The following is a 17,003-nucleotide window of genomic DNA, read 5'->3' as shown; positions in this document are numbered from 1 at the left end:
CAAGGTGAGCCTGTCAGATTCAACCGCCGGCTTCGGATAAGAAAATGAAAGTAAAAGCAAAAAGCAAAGACAAGAAAATGGAGCGCTCTTACCGATCGGTGCAGATGGACCTCCGGAGCTCTTAGGTGTCCCGGCGGGGGGTCTCTGGGGATCCCGGAGAGCCCCCAAATGTTGTGCCCAGATCGTGACCCCCAGAGAGACCACCAAAGACGAGCATGCCGGAATGCAAAAGCAAGGTTTAATCGTGGATATCCAAAAGCAATACAAGCCTAGGCAGGGACTTCGTCCAATACATCCAACGCAGTGGAGGCAGGAGGAAGCCTCATCATCTCTTAATAAATTTCTGCTGTTATTTTGCTGTAACATGAGCAGTTTTACTAATCATTCAGGCATTATCTAATGAGCACTAAATACAACAGGATTTTCTTCCTGGACTTTCTTGCTAAAAATCCTTTTCCAGATTCATAACTTTTGCTTTTGCTGTGATTCACTCAATTTAACCATGACCATATGTGTGTTTATTGGATTTGAGCCTGGTGGAGTAACCAGTAAGTTCACAACCAAAGGCAATGAAACACTTCCGATTTGGATCATTTTATGTACACCTATGGCTCATGGAATATTGAAGGAGGGAAGTGGAAATATTGTAAGAACAAGATCAAAGCATTTGCTGTGAGATTGTGCCTCCTAGTGATGTCAGTAGCTATGCCCACAAAGTCTCTTTAACATGATTTCCTAAACATTACCTGAACAACGTGGTTGGAGAAAAGCCCATGAGGACTCATCCCTAGACACAGAGACACACAGACACACACAGAGAGACACACAGACACACACACAGACACACACACACACACATACACAAATAATTGTAGGCAACTGAGGAATGCTGAGTATGGGAGAAATAGTGTACTCCAGGGAAAAGCACACCAGTTGGTTATCTAAAACCCAATATTCAGGCCTGAAAACATGCATACATGGAATAATAATAAATAACACATGGACTGAGAAGGTTATATTTTGGAACATATATGTATATACCTATACATATATGCATGCAATAATATTGTGGAAGACAAGGGAGGCTTGTAACAGCTACAGGATTGCCAATGTTTCTGTGATGTGAAACAGTGTCTGTTGGATGGAACCGGGATATTTCACCCATTAACTCACAGTAGCTGTGAGCAGCTGGCACAAGCCTTGCAGAAGGTGAAGCCAGTCAGGACTCTAGCATGGAGAGCAAAGGGGCTCATAAGGCCTCAGATCTAGCCAAGGAGCTGTTGGCAGTTGATACCTGCTAGGGCCAGAAAAGTCACACTTTCTCGATCCATGCATCAAGGATCATTGCAGAAGAGGAAACAGAAAGATGTATGAGCCAAAGACAGTGGATGACTACAAGGAAATAGTGTTTTCCAGACCTAGCAGGGCAGATGCAGTTTTGAGCTCACAGTGGTTATGGCAACATGCAAAGACCCACACAAGCTCAAGCCAAACCAAATCCCAGCATGGAGAGGGCAGATGAATATGAATCCCACCCCTAACTGAGAAGCAGTTGGCATTTGATGGCTTCTGGAAGAGGGAAAGTCAGTTTTCTTTAAGGATGTGAGTCCTGATAAGTCGATCACACTCCATTTGAAGACCACACATCTTAGAGTATATAAGTAGTACCAGAAACTCCCTCCTTCTCCCTCTCCTTGTCTCTCCCTTTGTCTCTGTCTCTGTATCTGCTGGGAATGAATCCAAAGGTTTCAAAAGTGGTAGATAAGGTTTTCTATTGGTGCCTCCTGATTATCTAGGATGAGTGGCCATCATGCAGGGCCAGTGGTTTCTCTTAAATTACCATTCCCACCTCCATGCTTTTATCTGGGATAGCCTGGTTTTAACATTCTGTATTCTCATTATAATATATAAGGCCATTGATTTTATAAACATTTTCTTTGCTTCTATATTTATTCATGGTTCTGAAAGTTCAAGGTTTATAGATCAATGTGTCCTGGCTACATTGTCATTCAAGTCACAGCATTTTCTCACTTCATTTTTTCTCATTTCACTAATTGTTTATTGAGAAGGATTGGCTTTATTTATAAAATGTAAGGTCATTGGTTATCTCTGACCAAAGAATCAAGAGGGCACCCAAAGTTCTGAGAGTCTCTTGATGATACATGAAGTATGCATGATGGCTGGCATTCATTATACAGAGTGCACTAGGAAAAAATATTATCTCAGATATCCTTAGTTTCTGTCCGTGGAATGTGGGGTCAGAGTCTTTTTTCTTTTATGGCTTCTTACTGGTATTCCAGTGTCCTTCTACATAACTGGGCATAGGTCACATCCTGCGGTTCCTTGGATGTAGTAGCCTGGAGTGGGACAGAGTTGGAGGAAGGTATGTGCTTGGCACTGGCAACTTCTGGAGCTGGAATGAACAGAACCTACCTGAGGGTACATCTCTCTGTTCTCTCCTGATTGATTATTCTTCATGTCCAGTACTTTTCCTGACAGTGGGGAAGGAGAGGTACTTCCTGCTCTATGAAGCCTGGAGGGTTTCACCTGGGCATACACAATTCTCTGGGGTTCTTCACCAGATGGGTTCTGCAGCAAAGAGGCAATGAGATGGATAAAGTGACTCCTAGTTCCATTCAGGATCTCCTTTAGACATAGAGAGCCTTTAGAAATTTAATTCACATCATATCAATACTAATGGAGTCTTCATAGGCTTCCTGAGACCTTGGGGAATCTGCAAGTGTCCTTCCCATAATTCTGGCCTGTTATCCTCACACTAACTCCTGTTTTCCCAGATCCAGCAACATTTTCATCTTCCTGTCTGAAGACCTTGGAACCTTCTGTATTTTCTGCTGGTTAATTAGGTGTCTGTGTGGACCTCTTCTGGCATCTCCTCAGAATATACCCAGTAAAAGTCTTCCCTTGTGATTCACACTGGCTCTGTGTGCCTCACAGTACATCCATTTTCTCTGTTTCTCTTTTCCTAATAGCACACCACACCACAATCGTTCTTCAGTTATACACATCTCATTTCTTAGCCTTGAGGTGAGCTTGGAGTGGATGAGGAACTCTGTTCCTTGATGTGTTTGCAGCCCTTAAGGAAAGCTATAACAAGAAGATGCTCTATGTGGTAGCTTATAGTGCTGTAAGCCTTAGTTTTGTAAATGTGCCTACTTTTCTGAGTTAGTGCATAATGCTTCCATTATTTCTTTGTATATCTGTTCTAAGCACACATTTCCTAACACTTTGGAATTACTTGCTCTTTCTCTAAAGCTTCCCTCCCTGCCTTGTGGCTGCCAGCCATCACTTAGCTGATCTTTATCTTGGCTCTCCTCAGACATGGCTTTTACTCCATTTTTCTTCTCTATTTTCTTTTTATTCCTCCAGGAAGCTGCTGAGATTTACAGGTTACCTTTGTTTTTTTTAAACACTAATAAAATTGTTCTCAAGCTTAAAATAAAGAGGCTCTCTGTGGATGACAGAGTGAATGAGTATAGGAGGATCTTGAGAAATGAGGGCGCAGTGACTCATATGTCCTTTCAAGTCTTTAGACTCATGCTAAGCAACAGACAGATGACACACATCCAGAAATGAGACAGGAGAAAAGGGTCATGTAGTCGTAGTGAAACCAAGAAGAAGAGATCATAGTTCATAGAGACAAATTCTTCCAGAATGGAGGGATCAGCTGTGACTGATACTGCCACAAAGAGGGAGTAATAGACCAAATTGGGCCATAAGCTCTTATCAAGGTGAATGTGGCAGCAGTCTTACCCAACTGTCCAGCTCTACACTCTCCTCAGGTTGTGGGTCCATCGCAGAAGCATCTGTCAGGTTAGAACAAAGGAGTTATCTCTTGGCTATGGAATCTCTCAGTCTCCTAGACCCATGCCCTTGTCCCACAATGAGAGAGAGTACCAGGGAGTATGATGAAATCTCTGGGTTCATTGTGAAAGTTCAGTCCCTCAGAGTGCTGACCCCAGACCCTTCCTATCAGTCTTGTGGTGTCAACATTTAGAGCATCTCCCTCCCCAAGGACCTCTTATTCTCACCTTGGTTTTCTTCCTTGATGGCAACATCTGGGCTGGATCTGAGGAGACAGGGATTATCAGATAGCAGTGAGGTCTATGGCAGGTGGGAGTCTGGGTCTCTGGGCAGGAGTTACCTCTTCTGAGGGACTCTATCTCTGGCTGTTGGGTCTGTATCCCCTTCAAGAAGTTGCAAGTTGGTCTCCCTTTTGTCTGCATGAACTGAAAAAGTATAAGCTAGTTGGATGGGAAGGCTCTACCAATAGAAAATTTCAGAGGAAGAAATGGGATGTAAAAAACATCCTGTAAGTATACAAATACTGCAGGAGATGGAAAACCTTACAAAATATTTGAAAATTTCACCGATCTGAAGGCTACATGTTTTATTTACTCACCACATCCATACACTCAAGTCACTATTACCCTACTTACCTGCCTTCTTCTCTTTGCCTTTACACTAATGTCGGAAGAGGATGAGAAGAATACGGAGGAAGAAAAGCAGGAGGAGGGTGACCAAGACTCCAATCAGAACCTTCTGGTACCTTCCCAATCCTTAGGCACAGTTGGCATGGTGCATGAAGAAAAGATATTATTTACCCAGGCACCTATTGTATGCCCAGCCCACTCATAGCCTCCATCCTCACAATCATGCAGCATGGAATTGTTTCCATTACCCAGACAGAAGGACTAAAAGAGCTGGGGTTTGAACCCTACACCTGACTTTCAGCCTTGTTTTCACTACAAAGGATGAGGTACTTGTTCTAGAAAGAAAGTTTCAGAATATCCTGCCCTAACTATGAGTCTTTTCCAATGTAGTGTAGTGTGTCACCATTCTTGTAGTAGAGGGGACATAGTCATTCCAAAACTGGTGTCTGATGGATGAGACTCCTGTTCATTCAGGAGGTCACAGCCAAGGACAGTACAGGAAGTAAATTGAAGGTCTGGGCCAACAATTTCCTTTATACTTGCAGAAATCAAGGTAAAGACTCAGAGAAGGTGATTTTCCTCAAGTCTGGATCTCAAAAGATCATTGTGATTGTCCTTCACTATTCAATAAAACTTGTCCAGGAATCTACATGCAAGGAAGAAACTCCATTAGGGAATTCAATGCTCCAGTGAATCAGAGGTTGATGTTAACAAGGGTATGGGATCTAGGTAGAGAGATATATTGAGGCCGTGGCTATGTGAGGAACAGATTATCTAAGTGGGGAGCTTAGAAAGTACTAGACTTAGTACTTTCAATTTATGAACTTCAGAGGAGGCTTCACCACCCCACAATGATCCCACTATTTCTGTATCCACTGGCCGTGAGAGCTCTACTTACCATTCTCAGTGTGGGTGGGAGACTGGTCCTTGGATTCTGCCAGAAATAGAAGGAGAAGTGAGTATTTGGACTTCAAGCACTTGACTATGGCCTGTCAGTTTCTACATCAATCTGGACTTTAAGTACTTCCAACTTGCTATCACCTTGTTGGAGATCAGATTTTGTGCCTCTGGATTCCTATTTGTCTGTCAAGATCACAGCTCAGGTACACCAAGCCTCAATAAAGCATAGCACTGAAGGTAAGGAAAGGATTGAGACTCTGAGGGACACAAAACTTCCTGATTGAGTCTGTGCATCATTTTTTACCACAAGCCTTTGATGACCAGCTGTTATCATGAGACTGTGCCCTTTACTTATGGAAATAAAGAAAAACAGAAAATGAGGCACAGAGGATGCCATTGGAGACTGTTCACATTAGGTTTTGCTAACTTAATACAAGATAGAGTCATCTGGGAAGAGGCAACTTAACTTGGAAATATGCCTCCATCATATTGACCTGTAGGCAAGGGTGTGGAGGCATTTTAATGATTGCCTGATAGTTGAAGTGGGAGTGAGACAGCCAAGCCCACTGTGCGTGGTTCTAACTCTGGGTAGTTGGACCTTGATGATATAAGAAAATAGTCTGAGAAAAAACACTGGAGAGTAAGCCTGTAAGCCATGTTCCACCATGGCCTCTGTTTCAGTACCTACCTTGAGTGCCTACCTCTAATTACCTTCATGATGGACTGTAAACTATAAGAAGAAATAAAATCTTTCTTCCACATGTTACTTTAAATCATGGTGTTTCATCACAAAAATAGAAAACTTAAGCAGTACAGAGACAATGTCTGATCACTCCATATACTGTCTATTCTCAAGCCTTCCTGCTAAATTTCAATGAGTAATTGAGGGGAGTAATTGCATCAGGGGATTCTTAAGGCTGGTACTCTATGAGGTATGAAATTCTTTGGGACTTTTGAGTTTCATTATTTTACTTTGAGGTTAGAACGCTTCTCAGAGCAGATCCCTGGGTGACACTCTGCATTAAGAAAGGTAGTGTCAGGGGTTCTTACCTGAGACCAAGAGGTGAAGGGAATCACTTGAAATTGACCACAACTGGGGATGGTTCCTAAAATAGCCATAGCATCTGAATGTACCATTGTGATTGATGGTCACAGGGTCCAGAACAAAATGAGCTTGAAACTCCCTATTGGCACTTTGCAGTGAGTCCAGGGTCCATTGGAGGTGGTGCTTTCCTTCCTGGGTCAGAATAAATCTACCAAATCCCAGTGATGAACTACACTGCATGGTTATGGTCACTCCTAAGGTCACAGCAGAACTGGGCCAGACAGACAGGCTTGGTTTATCATAGGCTCCTAGGATACAAGGGGAAGTGAAACGATTTTAAGCTTCCCACATTGTACTGCAGGGTTGGGCTCTGAGAAAAGTACCCTGGAGAGCTGACCTCCTTCTGAGTGGAGAGCCTGTGCTGGGAACCCTGAATTTTCACTCACCTGTTAGCACCAGTTCCAGGGTGTCACTGTGCTCTGACCAGCCAGCAGGGCTCTTATAGTAACACTTATATATCCCTGCAAAGTAAGCTGTCATGTGTTGGATGTAGAACTTAGCCTTGTCCAAGCTTTCCAGAGGGTATTGTCTGTCCCAAGGATCCATGTTTCCCTCTTTAAACAAATGGTACTCCTTGGCCTCCCAGGACCCCTGACACCAAATAGTAACAGGTGCATTTGAGGCAATCATAGAGTGTGGCTCAGCCCAGATTTTGGGCTTTGTGAGGTTTCCTGCAAGGAAATCAAAGGTTGAGTCCTGGTACAATTCTCCTTCAGACACCAAGTCTTAGTAGGGCACTAATGGGCATCACAACATTATCCATAAACTTTACAGATTGCACATTGTGAAGAGATGACCAAGAGGAGAGCAAAATGATGTCTTGTATCCAGAGTGAAGGATAAAATCTTGGGATGGATGGAAACACTCACCTGCCAGGACTGCAGTCTTCTGTCCCACACTCAGTCCTGAAAGAAAATTCACTCTGAGAGATTTTTTCAGTCTGAGAGACAGGGTCAATATCATGGAGTTTCCAGATTCAATAAGACCTGTGTTGGAATAGGGTTTCTTACAGACTTGAGTGTCAACTCTCCCTCTTCATATCTTACCAAGACACAGCAGCATTCTGAGCATGGGGACCATGATGAGTCGTTGTATTTTTCTTGCTTGTGCTCCTGGAGAAGCCTAAACATATTCTGCAGAAACATCAGACAGGCTGTTTTCAGCCTGGAGGCAGGTCCTTCCTGTCATGGGTTTGCCACATCAGTACTATCACCAGCTCACCACAAGAGGAACTTCTCTTTGTTCCTCAGTGCAGGACTTTTGCCAAGTACTTGGGCTTCTGAAAAGTCTTTAAGAAAAAAAAAATGTTTTTTTTCCTCTATTCATCACAGCTTTCTGCCTGTCCTGTGTGTTTTCCACGCCAAAAAAATAAGCATTCACTTGTCACAGCATGTCATTTCACAAGGAGAAACAATTGCAGACCTCAAATATGCAAAAGTAGTATTAGTCCAAATCAGCACTATGGTCTGAGAAAAGATTCATTTATGCTGTTACAATGAGAAGCTATAAACTCAAGGCAGGTCCATAGACTCAAGTCAAATATTTCTTAAGGGCTCAGATCAGACTCTGCTCTCTTTCCTTCCTAAGCTCCAATGGTCTTCCACAACTTTAGTCACAATGTCTTGATTCACAGCACCCAAGTACCAACATTTTCCAATGCTGTTCCCTCTTAATGGTTTCTGTGAGACTGACACTTTGCCTACTTGTGTGCATTCTCAAAAAGTTACTCTTATGTTGAGACCATCAGGCTTAAATCCTCCTCTGATAAGATAAAAAAAGGTAGGTTATTGAATCGATTACAAAAAGGAACTACTTGTTTTAAATAAAATAAAATAAGTAATGACTTTTTTTGTCTGAAATTGTCAAATGTTAATGGACTGGACATTGTTAATTTATATAATGGAGTTTTTGTCTGAATCTGTCAAATGTTAATAGACTAGACATTGTTAATGCAGTTCTTGACTGTATATATTTTATAAACATTGTTTTATTAGTTATAAGCTACCTTTATTATTTAGACAAAAAAGGGGAAATGTGGTGATATTGTGTTCCTCCAAATATATTGTGCACCCTAATAAACTTATCTGGGTTCAGAGAACAGAACAGCCACTAGACAGACATAGAGGCCAGAAAATGATGGCATACACACCTTTAATCCTAACAATCTGGAGATCCATCCAGATTTCTGAGAGTTCAGTCACACTGGAAACAGCCAGTCATGGTGACACATGCCTTTAATCTCAGGAAGTGATGGCAGGAATTAGAAAGGTATATAAGGCATGAGGACCAGGAACTAGATAGAGGCTTGTTAAGCTTTTAGGCTTTTAGCAGCAGTTCAGCTGAGATCCATTCAGATGAGTACTCAGAGGCTTTTCAGTCTGAGAAAACAAGACCAGCTGAGGAATTAGTGAGGTGAGGTTGGCTGTGGCTTGTTCTGTTTCTCTGATCTATCAGCATTCATCACAATACCTGGCTCTGTTTTTTTTTTTATTAATAAGACCTTCTAAGATTTGTGCTATACTCCTCCAAGATCCTTAACTTAAGTACTATCTGGTACCAGAAGTAATAATTTCAGGTTCTAGGCATAAGAATGTAGGCACCTTTGGCTTTATTATTCTGCTTGGAAAAGGAATTTTCCACATCCCAATTAAACTTTGGTGACTGGCTGCTTTCATCCCAGGGACATTATATCTACAAGTGCTGGGAATGCCTGCAAGTTGTGGTAATCTATCCCCTGAGGATGACATGAAATACAGATAGGGTTTCCTATTTCAATTACAGTGGCTGCGATGTCCTCCTATGTTTTTCACAGGACTAGTCATAAAATTTATTTGGGATGATGGAAGGGTTTTGCAATACTTTGGCCCATGCTGGTATTATTCGTTGCTAAAGAAGAAAGATGAAATAGAAAGAGGTACAGGTTTTGTCTGGTGGTATAGCTATATAAAATTTCCCCAACTTCATTAAGGAGCCACTTACCAATGCTTTGGTTTAGTAATCAAAATTAAAGTCACTGGATCACCACATCACACTTGGGTGGCATTGTATTTTTTTTCTGTCAATGGTGCTTTATGTAATGTATAACATGGTTTGTTCATGTTACTCCAGTTAAAGTTCCCATAATTCTGCACCTTTAACACTGCACTCCACTCCTCATGGACTAGAGGAGTGTCTCCAAGATGGGCTGAGAAAACACTAGTTAAACTATCACCAATCACTGTTCTCCATTAACCTCTATAATACCTGGAAGACATAAGTAGTTCTTGAGTGTCCAGAATGGATAACATTTGTAGTTCATCATATCATGTAATTATCATTAGATAAATCACAAAAGATATGTTTGTTTTAAGACAATCAGGAACACAGTAGCCAGACCTTTCAATAACATGAGGATGTTAAATTTCAAACAGCTGCTATGTTCCCAACACATACTGTGTAAGCCTATTCTCAGTAAGGCATGTCTCCCAGCAATGAAGTTGGGCATTCAGTATATTTCAGAAGGTATTTTTAGGCTTCAGCATACCAACAGGATAAACTCTACAAGGAATACATTCTTTGCACATCTTTCACATTGCTGACCCCCAATCACCAGATATTTGTGGTGGGATGTTATTTTGTAGGCTGTGAATATGTGTTGCTCTGATTGGTTGATAAATAAAACTCTGATTGCCTAGTAGCTAGGAAGGAAGTATAGGTAGGCAAGCAGATAAGGAGAATTCTGGAAAGAAGAAGGACAGAGTCGAGATTCACCAGCCAGACACAGAGGAAGAAAGATGACAAGGCAGAACTGAGAAAAGGCACCAAGCCACATGGCTAAACATACTAAAATATGGTTTAATTTAAGTGTAAGGATGGTCAGTAATAAGCCTAAGCTAATGGCCAAGCAGTTATAATTAATATAAGCCTCTGCGTATTTACTTGGGGGCATGAGTGGGAGAGATTTGTCCTGATTGCTGGCCAGCTGGGACACAGGAAAACTTCCAACTACATTTGGCTGCCCAATGTAGAGCAAGAGTTTCCACCTAAAACCACAGAAAGTTATAAAAAGAAAATTCTAAAAAGGAGCAAAAAGCAGCTGTCTATTTTTGTCTCTCATGTGAGCCATGAGCTACGGTATGGCATGTTTGTGGTGGCATGTGGGCTTGAGTGCAGCATTGTGGATTCCTGCCACTGTACACAGAGGTGTCTCCAAGCTGCACAGTGAATATAGCTTTTGCTAGTGCAGACAAAAAAATGGTTTCTGGACTACACACTGCTTTGATGAAGGCCTAGACCCATTGCTTCCAAGAGTTAGTGGTGCACATGGCTCCCAGAGCTGGTGGTAAATGTACCACCACTATATTGGGAAGCTGAAATGGGCAGAGTCAGCAGCCAAGGCGTCAGCTTCAGTACTAGCCACTACAGTTTAAAGCAATAGATTCACAATAAGGCAGATTCAGATGGAATGAGACTTTAAATGGTTTACAGTCTGTGTAAAAATGTATGTAGGCTTGGAAGAGAGAAGAAAATAAATATACAGTTATAAAAAGAAATAGTTTTAAAAAATAAAGTCTTTAAAGAGACAGTAAAGGTAATGTAAAATTAACCCAGATAAAGATGGATATTACACAGAGTTTATGGATTATGTTGTCTTTGGGATTTTTAACTGCAGAAAGACATTTGATTGTAAAGGCTACTAAATTATATATATATATATATATATATATATATATATATATATATATATATAAACTATCAAAATTTGTGTCTAAGGTATATGTTGTTTTGGAAAAGAGGTTGTGCTCCTGTTTCCACAGTAGATGAGAACTGATGGGTCGTGTCCAAGCTAATATGGTTTGATCAAGGAAGAGGCCCTGTGAGGTCTCCAGGTGATCCAACATGCAAAATCAGCTTCAAGGCAACTGACTCAGATAATGCAGCATCACAGACTACTCCAGTCAGGACTTGACCATAATTCTTAGTTTTCTCAGGATCCCCATAAAATTACTAGTGCCCACAACCAGCAGGAAGTAGTGTGAGAAGCGATGTCCAAATTCCCAAAATATTTTTTACAAATGTTTATTTTTATTTATTGGGGTTGATTATAAATGCAAGCTCTTACTAAAAAAGAAAAGGGGATATTGTAGATATGATAGGATAAAGAGTAACAACTTGTTTAAAATGTTTTACATTGCTAGGCAGTTTAATTTATTGATACAAATTTAAAGTTAATTTTGTTATATTCTATGTATATCTCTACTCTTGCTTAAGGTTAATGTTTCCACAGCTCATTTGAAATTGTAATGTATAATTAAGAAATACAGATTAATAATTAGTCATCCATGATAATCAAACTTATAGTCATGTTAGTTAAGTTTTTTCGGTATATAAAGGTGTATTTCAATTAGGTAGATGATCTTCAAACACTTCAAAGAACTACAGAATATGACATTCAAAATGTTTTAAGAACTTTGACTCTGGACATTGAGACATGCCTGCTTCTGGCGCGCCATTCTATTTCAGAGACTTAAAGAAGCTCATTATGGGTTTGCTTTCTTTGTGGCAAATATTAGCCACTGGGTAAAAAAGTGTCCTTGCATTGACTGCTTGACAGTATGTTGTATAAAGGAGACATGCAGGACCCATAGCAAGGTGACCACTGATATCTGCAAGATGAGCTGGTTCTTCATGTTCTTGCCAAATATTCTACAGGACACAGGGGGAAGCGACTAAAATACTCTAGGCCTAATGGCTGAAGATGGATGCCCCAATGCTTCAGAGGAAATTTGAGTGACTGTCCAGGCGAGCAACTGGACATTCCCACCCCCTCCAGATCAAGGTCTCCCCCGAGGACCGGGACCGACCTGATAGACTCAGTCCAGGCAGGTCCAGTCCCCCCCCCCCAGACCGAGCCAAGCGTCCCTGCACAAGTCCCAGGATTCAAACAGCCATCTCATTGCAACGAGCCCAGGACCTGGCATCACCGCACAGCTGCCTCCCAAACAGACCAAGCCAAATGACTGTCTCACCCATTCAGAGGGGGCCCCTCAGCCCTTGGTCCACAGTTCATGTGTCTCCATTCATCCAGTCACTTGTCCCTGTGCTTTATCCAACCCTGGGTGAAGGCTGGGGGTTGGGATTAGGGAGGACAGGGGTATCTGGTTGGTATATAAAATGAATAGAAAATTTCTTAATAATAATAAAATTGTAAAATATTATAATTTTGTTACAATAAAAATGAAACAAATGAAAAGTATAAATAATTTAAAGGAATGAGAATAGATAATGAAGCCACAAAAGACACACCCAAGTTCCAGGATGAAGCAGCCCTTGGAAATTTTTGTGCTGAGTCTATTTACTGCCATCTCCCATATGCCCAGGTCCTTTGTGTGTACTCCAGGCATTGAGTATAGAGACTAAATTCTCATATCCTCTTTTTCCTTCTCCATAAAAGGACTAACTCCAGAACTGAAACACAGCCTGGGAGAAGGAAATAGAAACAAGGTTAGGACTAAATATAGACAAAAATTCATCTTCAGGCCTAGAAGTCAATGAAGAGTCACAGAAGAGATTCAAGCTACACTCCCAGACATGAATTAACATGAATTTGAGAGTGAATCACTTTTTTAACCCTCCAAAGCATATTGCTCTTGGTCAGAGGTGCCTTTACCTCTGGTTTTCTGGATTGTTGTGATAGTCTCAATATCATGCTGAGAGAATTGTCCCTCAAGATGCTCATATTAGTAGAGATTGATATATGGTAGTTTCTGCTAAAAACTATAAAGAACCCATAGTTACTGGGAAAAGTGGAAAGTATGTACACATTCCTGAGATCCTACTCATCTTATGGAAACTGCTGATGCTACCTTTTTCTCTTTTAGTGATGTTGGTGTAGCCTGTCCACATTACCTACAGAAGAAGCTTTAGAGATGTACCTGTGACACTCATCTATCCTTTTCCATTTCATATATCCCTTTTCATCTTTATTTTTTATCAAATAGAGTCTTTGTATGGATTTATGACTCACAACTTGCTTTCAGGGATACACATGATATGGGTGATCTTTTACACAAGGCCCATGGCTTTCAATGATATTGGCTACCCTACCTCTTCTTACTCAGTTTTCAGACTTTATTGGCTTGGTGCACTTATTCTTTTATTTAACATTCATTGGGTCTCATCACTCCTCATTTAATAACTAAGGAATTCTATTCAAAATAGGCTCTGTTGCTAATCCAGCTGAGACCTCCCATTCCCCTAAGCTCTCTTTCCCCTGACCCTTGCCCTTCATTACTCCTCCACCCCCAGTTTGCTCATGTAGCTCTCATCCATTTCTCTGTCACTGGGAGATCCCTGTGTCTTTATTAGGGTCCTCTTTATAGGTAGCCTCCCTGGAGTTGTGAGATGCAGTCTGGTTATCCTATGCTTTACATCTTGTATCCACTTATGAATGAGTACATACCATGTTTGCCTTTCTGAGTCTGGATTACCTACCTCAGGATGGTATTTTCTAGTTCCATATTTGCCCACAAACCTCATGATGTCATTGTTTTTCTCTGCTGAGTAGTACTCCATTGTGTATATGCACCACATTTTCTTTATCCATTCTTCAGTTAAAGGGCATCTAGGTTGTTTCCAGGTTTTCGCTATTACAAATAATGCTGCTATGAACATTGAGCATTCCTTGGGTATATGCCCAAGAGTGATATAGCTGGGCCTCGAGGAAGGTTGATTCCCAATTTGCTAAGAAAGCACCATATTGATTTCCAAAATGGCTGTACAAGTTTGCATTTCCCACCAACAATGTAAGAGTGTTCCACACACTCTCCAGCATAAGCTCTCTTCAGTAATGTAGCTGGATACAAGATTAACTTTAAAAAATCAGTAGCCCTCCTATATATAAATGACAAATGGGCTGAGAAAGAAATCAGAGAGGCATCACCCTTAACAAAGCCACAAATGATATAAAATATCTTGGGGTAACTCTAAGCAAGTGAAGGATCTATATGTCAAGAACTTTAAGTCCCTGAAGAAAGAACGTGAAGATGTCAGAAAATGGAAAGTTTTCCCGTGCTCATGGATAGGTAGAATTAACCATAGTAAAAATGGCAATCTTACCAAAAGCAATTTACAGATTCAATGCAATTCCCATCAAAATCCCAACACAATTATTCACAGACCTGGAAACAGCAATACTCAACTTCATGTGGAAAAACAAAAAACCCAGGATAGCCAAAAGAATCCTGTACAATAAAACAACATCTGGAGGCATCACTATCCCTGACTTCAAGCTCTACTATAAAGCTACAGTAATAAAAACAGCTTGGTACTGGCATAAAAAACTGACATGTGGACCAATGGAACTGAACTGAAGACTCTGACATTAATCCACACACCTATGAACATATGATTTTCGACAATGAATCCAAAACTGTACAATGGAAAAAAGAAAGCATCTTCAACAAATGGTGCTAGCATACCTGAATGTCAACATTCAGACGAGTGCAAATAGATCCATATCTGTCACCATGTACAACACTTAAGTCAAAAGGGATCAAAGACCTCAACATAATCCACTTACTCTGAACCTGACAGAAGAGAAAATAGGAAGTGTCTTCTTGAATGCATGGGCACCGTAGATCAATTCCTAAATATAACACCAGTAGCCCAGATACTGAGGAGAACAATTAAAAAACGGGATCTCTTGAAACTGAGAAGCTTTTGTAGGGCAAAGGACATGATCAACAAGACAAAATGACAGCATACAAAATGGGAAAAGATTTTCACCAACCCCACATCTGACAGGGAACTGATATCCAGAATATATAAAGAACTCAAGAAATTAGAAATAAAAATCAAAATACCCAACAGTCCATTTAAAAAATGGGCTATAGTGCTAAACAGAGAATTCTCAACAGAAGAATCTCAAATGGCTTAAAGATATTTAAGGAATTTCTCAACATCCTTAATCATCAGGAAATGTAAATCCAAATGACTCTGAGGTACCATCTTACACCTGTCAGAATGAGAAAGATAAAAAACATTGAAGACAGCTTATGTTGGAGAGGTTATCTTTAATTACCTTCTATGTTCCATTCCTAGGTCATGACACATCCTTAAGAACACATGCCTCAGTTTACACATCTATTTTAAAATTTATTTTATTTTTAACACACAGAGACTCTCTATCATCTCTCTCTCTTTGTCTCTTTATTTCTCTTTCCATGTGTATGTGTGTGCTTGACTGTGTGTGTGTGTGTATGTGTGTGTGTGTGTGTGTGTGTGTCTTTGTGTGTGCTATGTGTGCAGATGCTTTCATAAGTCATATATGTTGAATTCCTTTGAACTAGAGTTAAAAGCTGACTAGATGCTAATAACTGACCTGGATCTTCTGTAAGATCACTCAGTGCTCTTTAACACACAGGCTATTTTGAGCCTCAACTTGGAACTCCCAAAGGTCCACACTGTCACCTTAACATCCCCTGTCCTTGCTGAGTTGCTTCACCATCAGCCTCATTTTCTGTTTCATGAATAAAAAGAGAAGGTGAAGTATTATTTATGTGATGTCAATGATGTAATTCAGAGTTAACTGAAAACAAAGTAGATGTGAGAATTTATTTTACCGCTCATTTTGCATATTCTGGGAAACAGAACTCATTTTCCTGCACACAGAAGGCAGAGAATTATTCCAGGATTGTAACTGACAGTAAGGTATGTAATTAATAAGAAATATTAGCATAGAAAAGTTTTATATTTTTGTAAATTTGTAATTGACACATGATGATTTTCATGATCATGACCAACTATGAACTTTTTATATTCATATGTATAGTATGTAATATTGCATGAAACTAACAAACTCTAAGAAACAATAATTGTATATGTAAAATAATAAGAAATATAATAGGGACCAATGAATATGTGAAACACCGAACCTGTTATATTGACATACAGATAGTAAAGCCTCAAATAAATCAAACAAAATTTATATAAGAACAAATCAACATTACTATAACCTGTCTTCTGGAATTTTGCTTAAATGTTTATGGAAATAGATAACATACTAGGGAAAGAACCACTTCAATGATACACGCCTATTTCCTTGGCCATCTTGAAAGTTTTTATACATTTCTTCCTATATCATATACAACTGTCTCCACTTCTAGCCTTTCCTCTGAGCTCTCTGACTTTTATCTACAAACAGGATAGTCTTCATGGGTAAGGTAGTCATGGATTACTCTAACTTGTTTGTTCAGTTACCTTCAGAAGTTAAGTAAGACTAATGGAAAAAGAAACTTTTGGGTAGAGTGTAAAGACAATGAAAACTTAGGAACAGGAAGCAATAGGACAGATATCAGTGCTGTGGGCTCACACTGGATGACAGAATATGGAGAAGTTGCCCAGAGACTGTAAGTATGACTCATTGGAAAGAATATACTTCTGAGACCTATTGCTAAACATGCCACATGCAATGCACAGAAACACCAAAGTAGCTTTTAATTGTCCACACCACAATGATATGATATGTGTGTTGAGATATATATTCATTATCTTTATTTATTACACAA

General features: G+C 40.2%; 2 protein-coding genes across 2 annotated transcripts in view; both read right to left on the bottom strand.

Annotated features, from left to right (window-relative positions):
- Positions 1–1,686: 1,686 nt before the first annotated feature.
- Positions 1,687–4,429, bottom strand: LOC143271788 (leukocyte immunoglobulin-like receptor subfamily B member 4). Its single transcript, XM_076563721.1, has 5 exons — positions 4,421–4,429; positions 4,163–4,281; positions 4,050–4,087; positions 3,772–3,824; positions 1,687–2,589 (listed from the first exon to the last, which is right to left on the bottom strand). Exons 1-5 carry the CDS (start codon positions 4,427–4,429, stop codon positions 2,308–2,310), a joined length of 501 nt encoding a protein of 166 aa, XP_076419836.1. The 3' UTR covers positions 1,687–2,307.
- A 42-nt stretch (positions 4,430–4,471) lies between these two features.
- Positions 4,472–17,003, bottom strand: part of LOC143272850 (leukocyte immunoglobulin-like receptor subfamily B member 4A) — a 36,799-nt gene continuing 24,267 nt past the window's right edge. Inside the window, exon 5 of the mRNA XM_076569250.1 lies at positions 4,472–5,385. Within this exon, the coding sequence (XP_076425365.1) occupies positions 5,342–5,385 (44 nt within the window). The 3' untranslated portion in view covers positions 4,472–5,341. The remainder of the gene's footprint in view (positions 5,386–17,003) is intronic.

Source organism: Peromyscus maniculatus, chromosome 1 (assembly GCF_049852395.1).
Source record: "Peromyscus maniculatus bairdii isolate BWxNUB_F1_BW_parent chromosome 1, HU_Pman_BW_mat_3.1, whole genome shotgun sequence".
NCBI classification, from domain to species: Eukaryota; Metazoa; Chordata; class Mammalia; order Rodentia; family Cricetidae; genus Peromyscus; species Peromyscus maniculatus.
The sequence above is the reverse complement of the archived record's forward strand: the minus strand, read 5'-3'. Positions and strand labels throughout refer to the sequence as shown.

Coding starts and splice junctions, on each gene's coding strand:
- LOC143271788 (XM_076563721.1), bottom strand. Junction 3,825..4,049: donor CATCAAGGAAGAAAACCAAG/GTGAGAATAAGA, acceptor CTAACCTGACAG/ATGCTTCTGCGATGGACCCA. Junction 2,590..3,771: donor GTGTAGAGCTGGACAGTTGG/GTAAGACTGCTG, acceptor TCTTTGCTGCAG/AACCCATCTGGTGAAGAACC.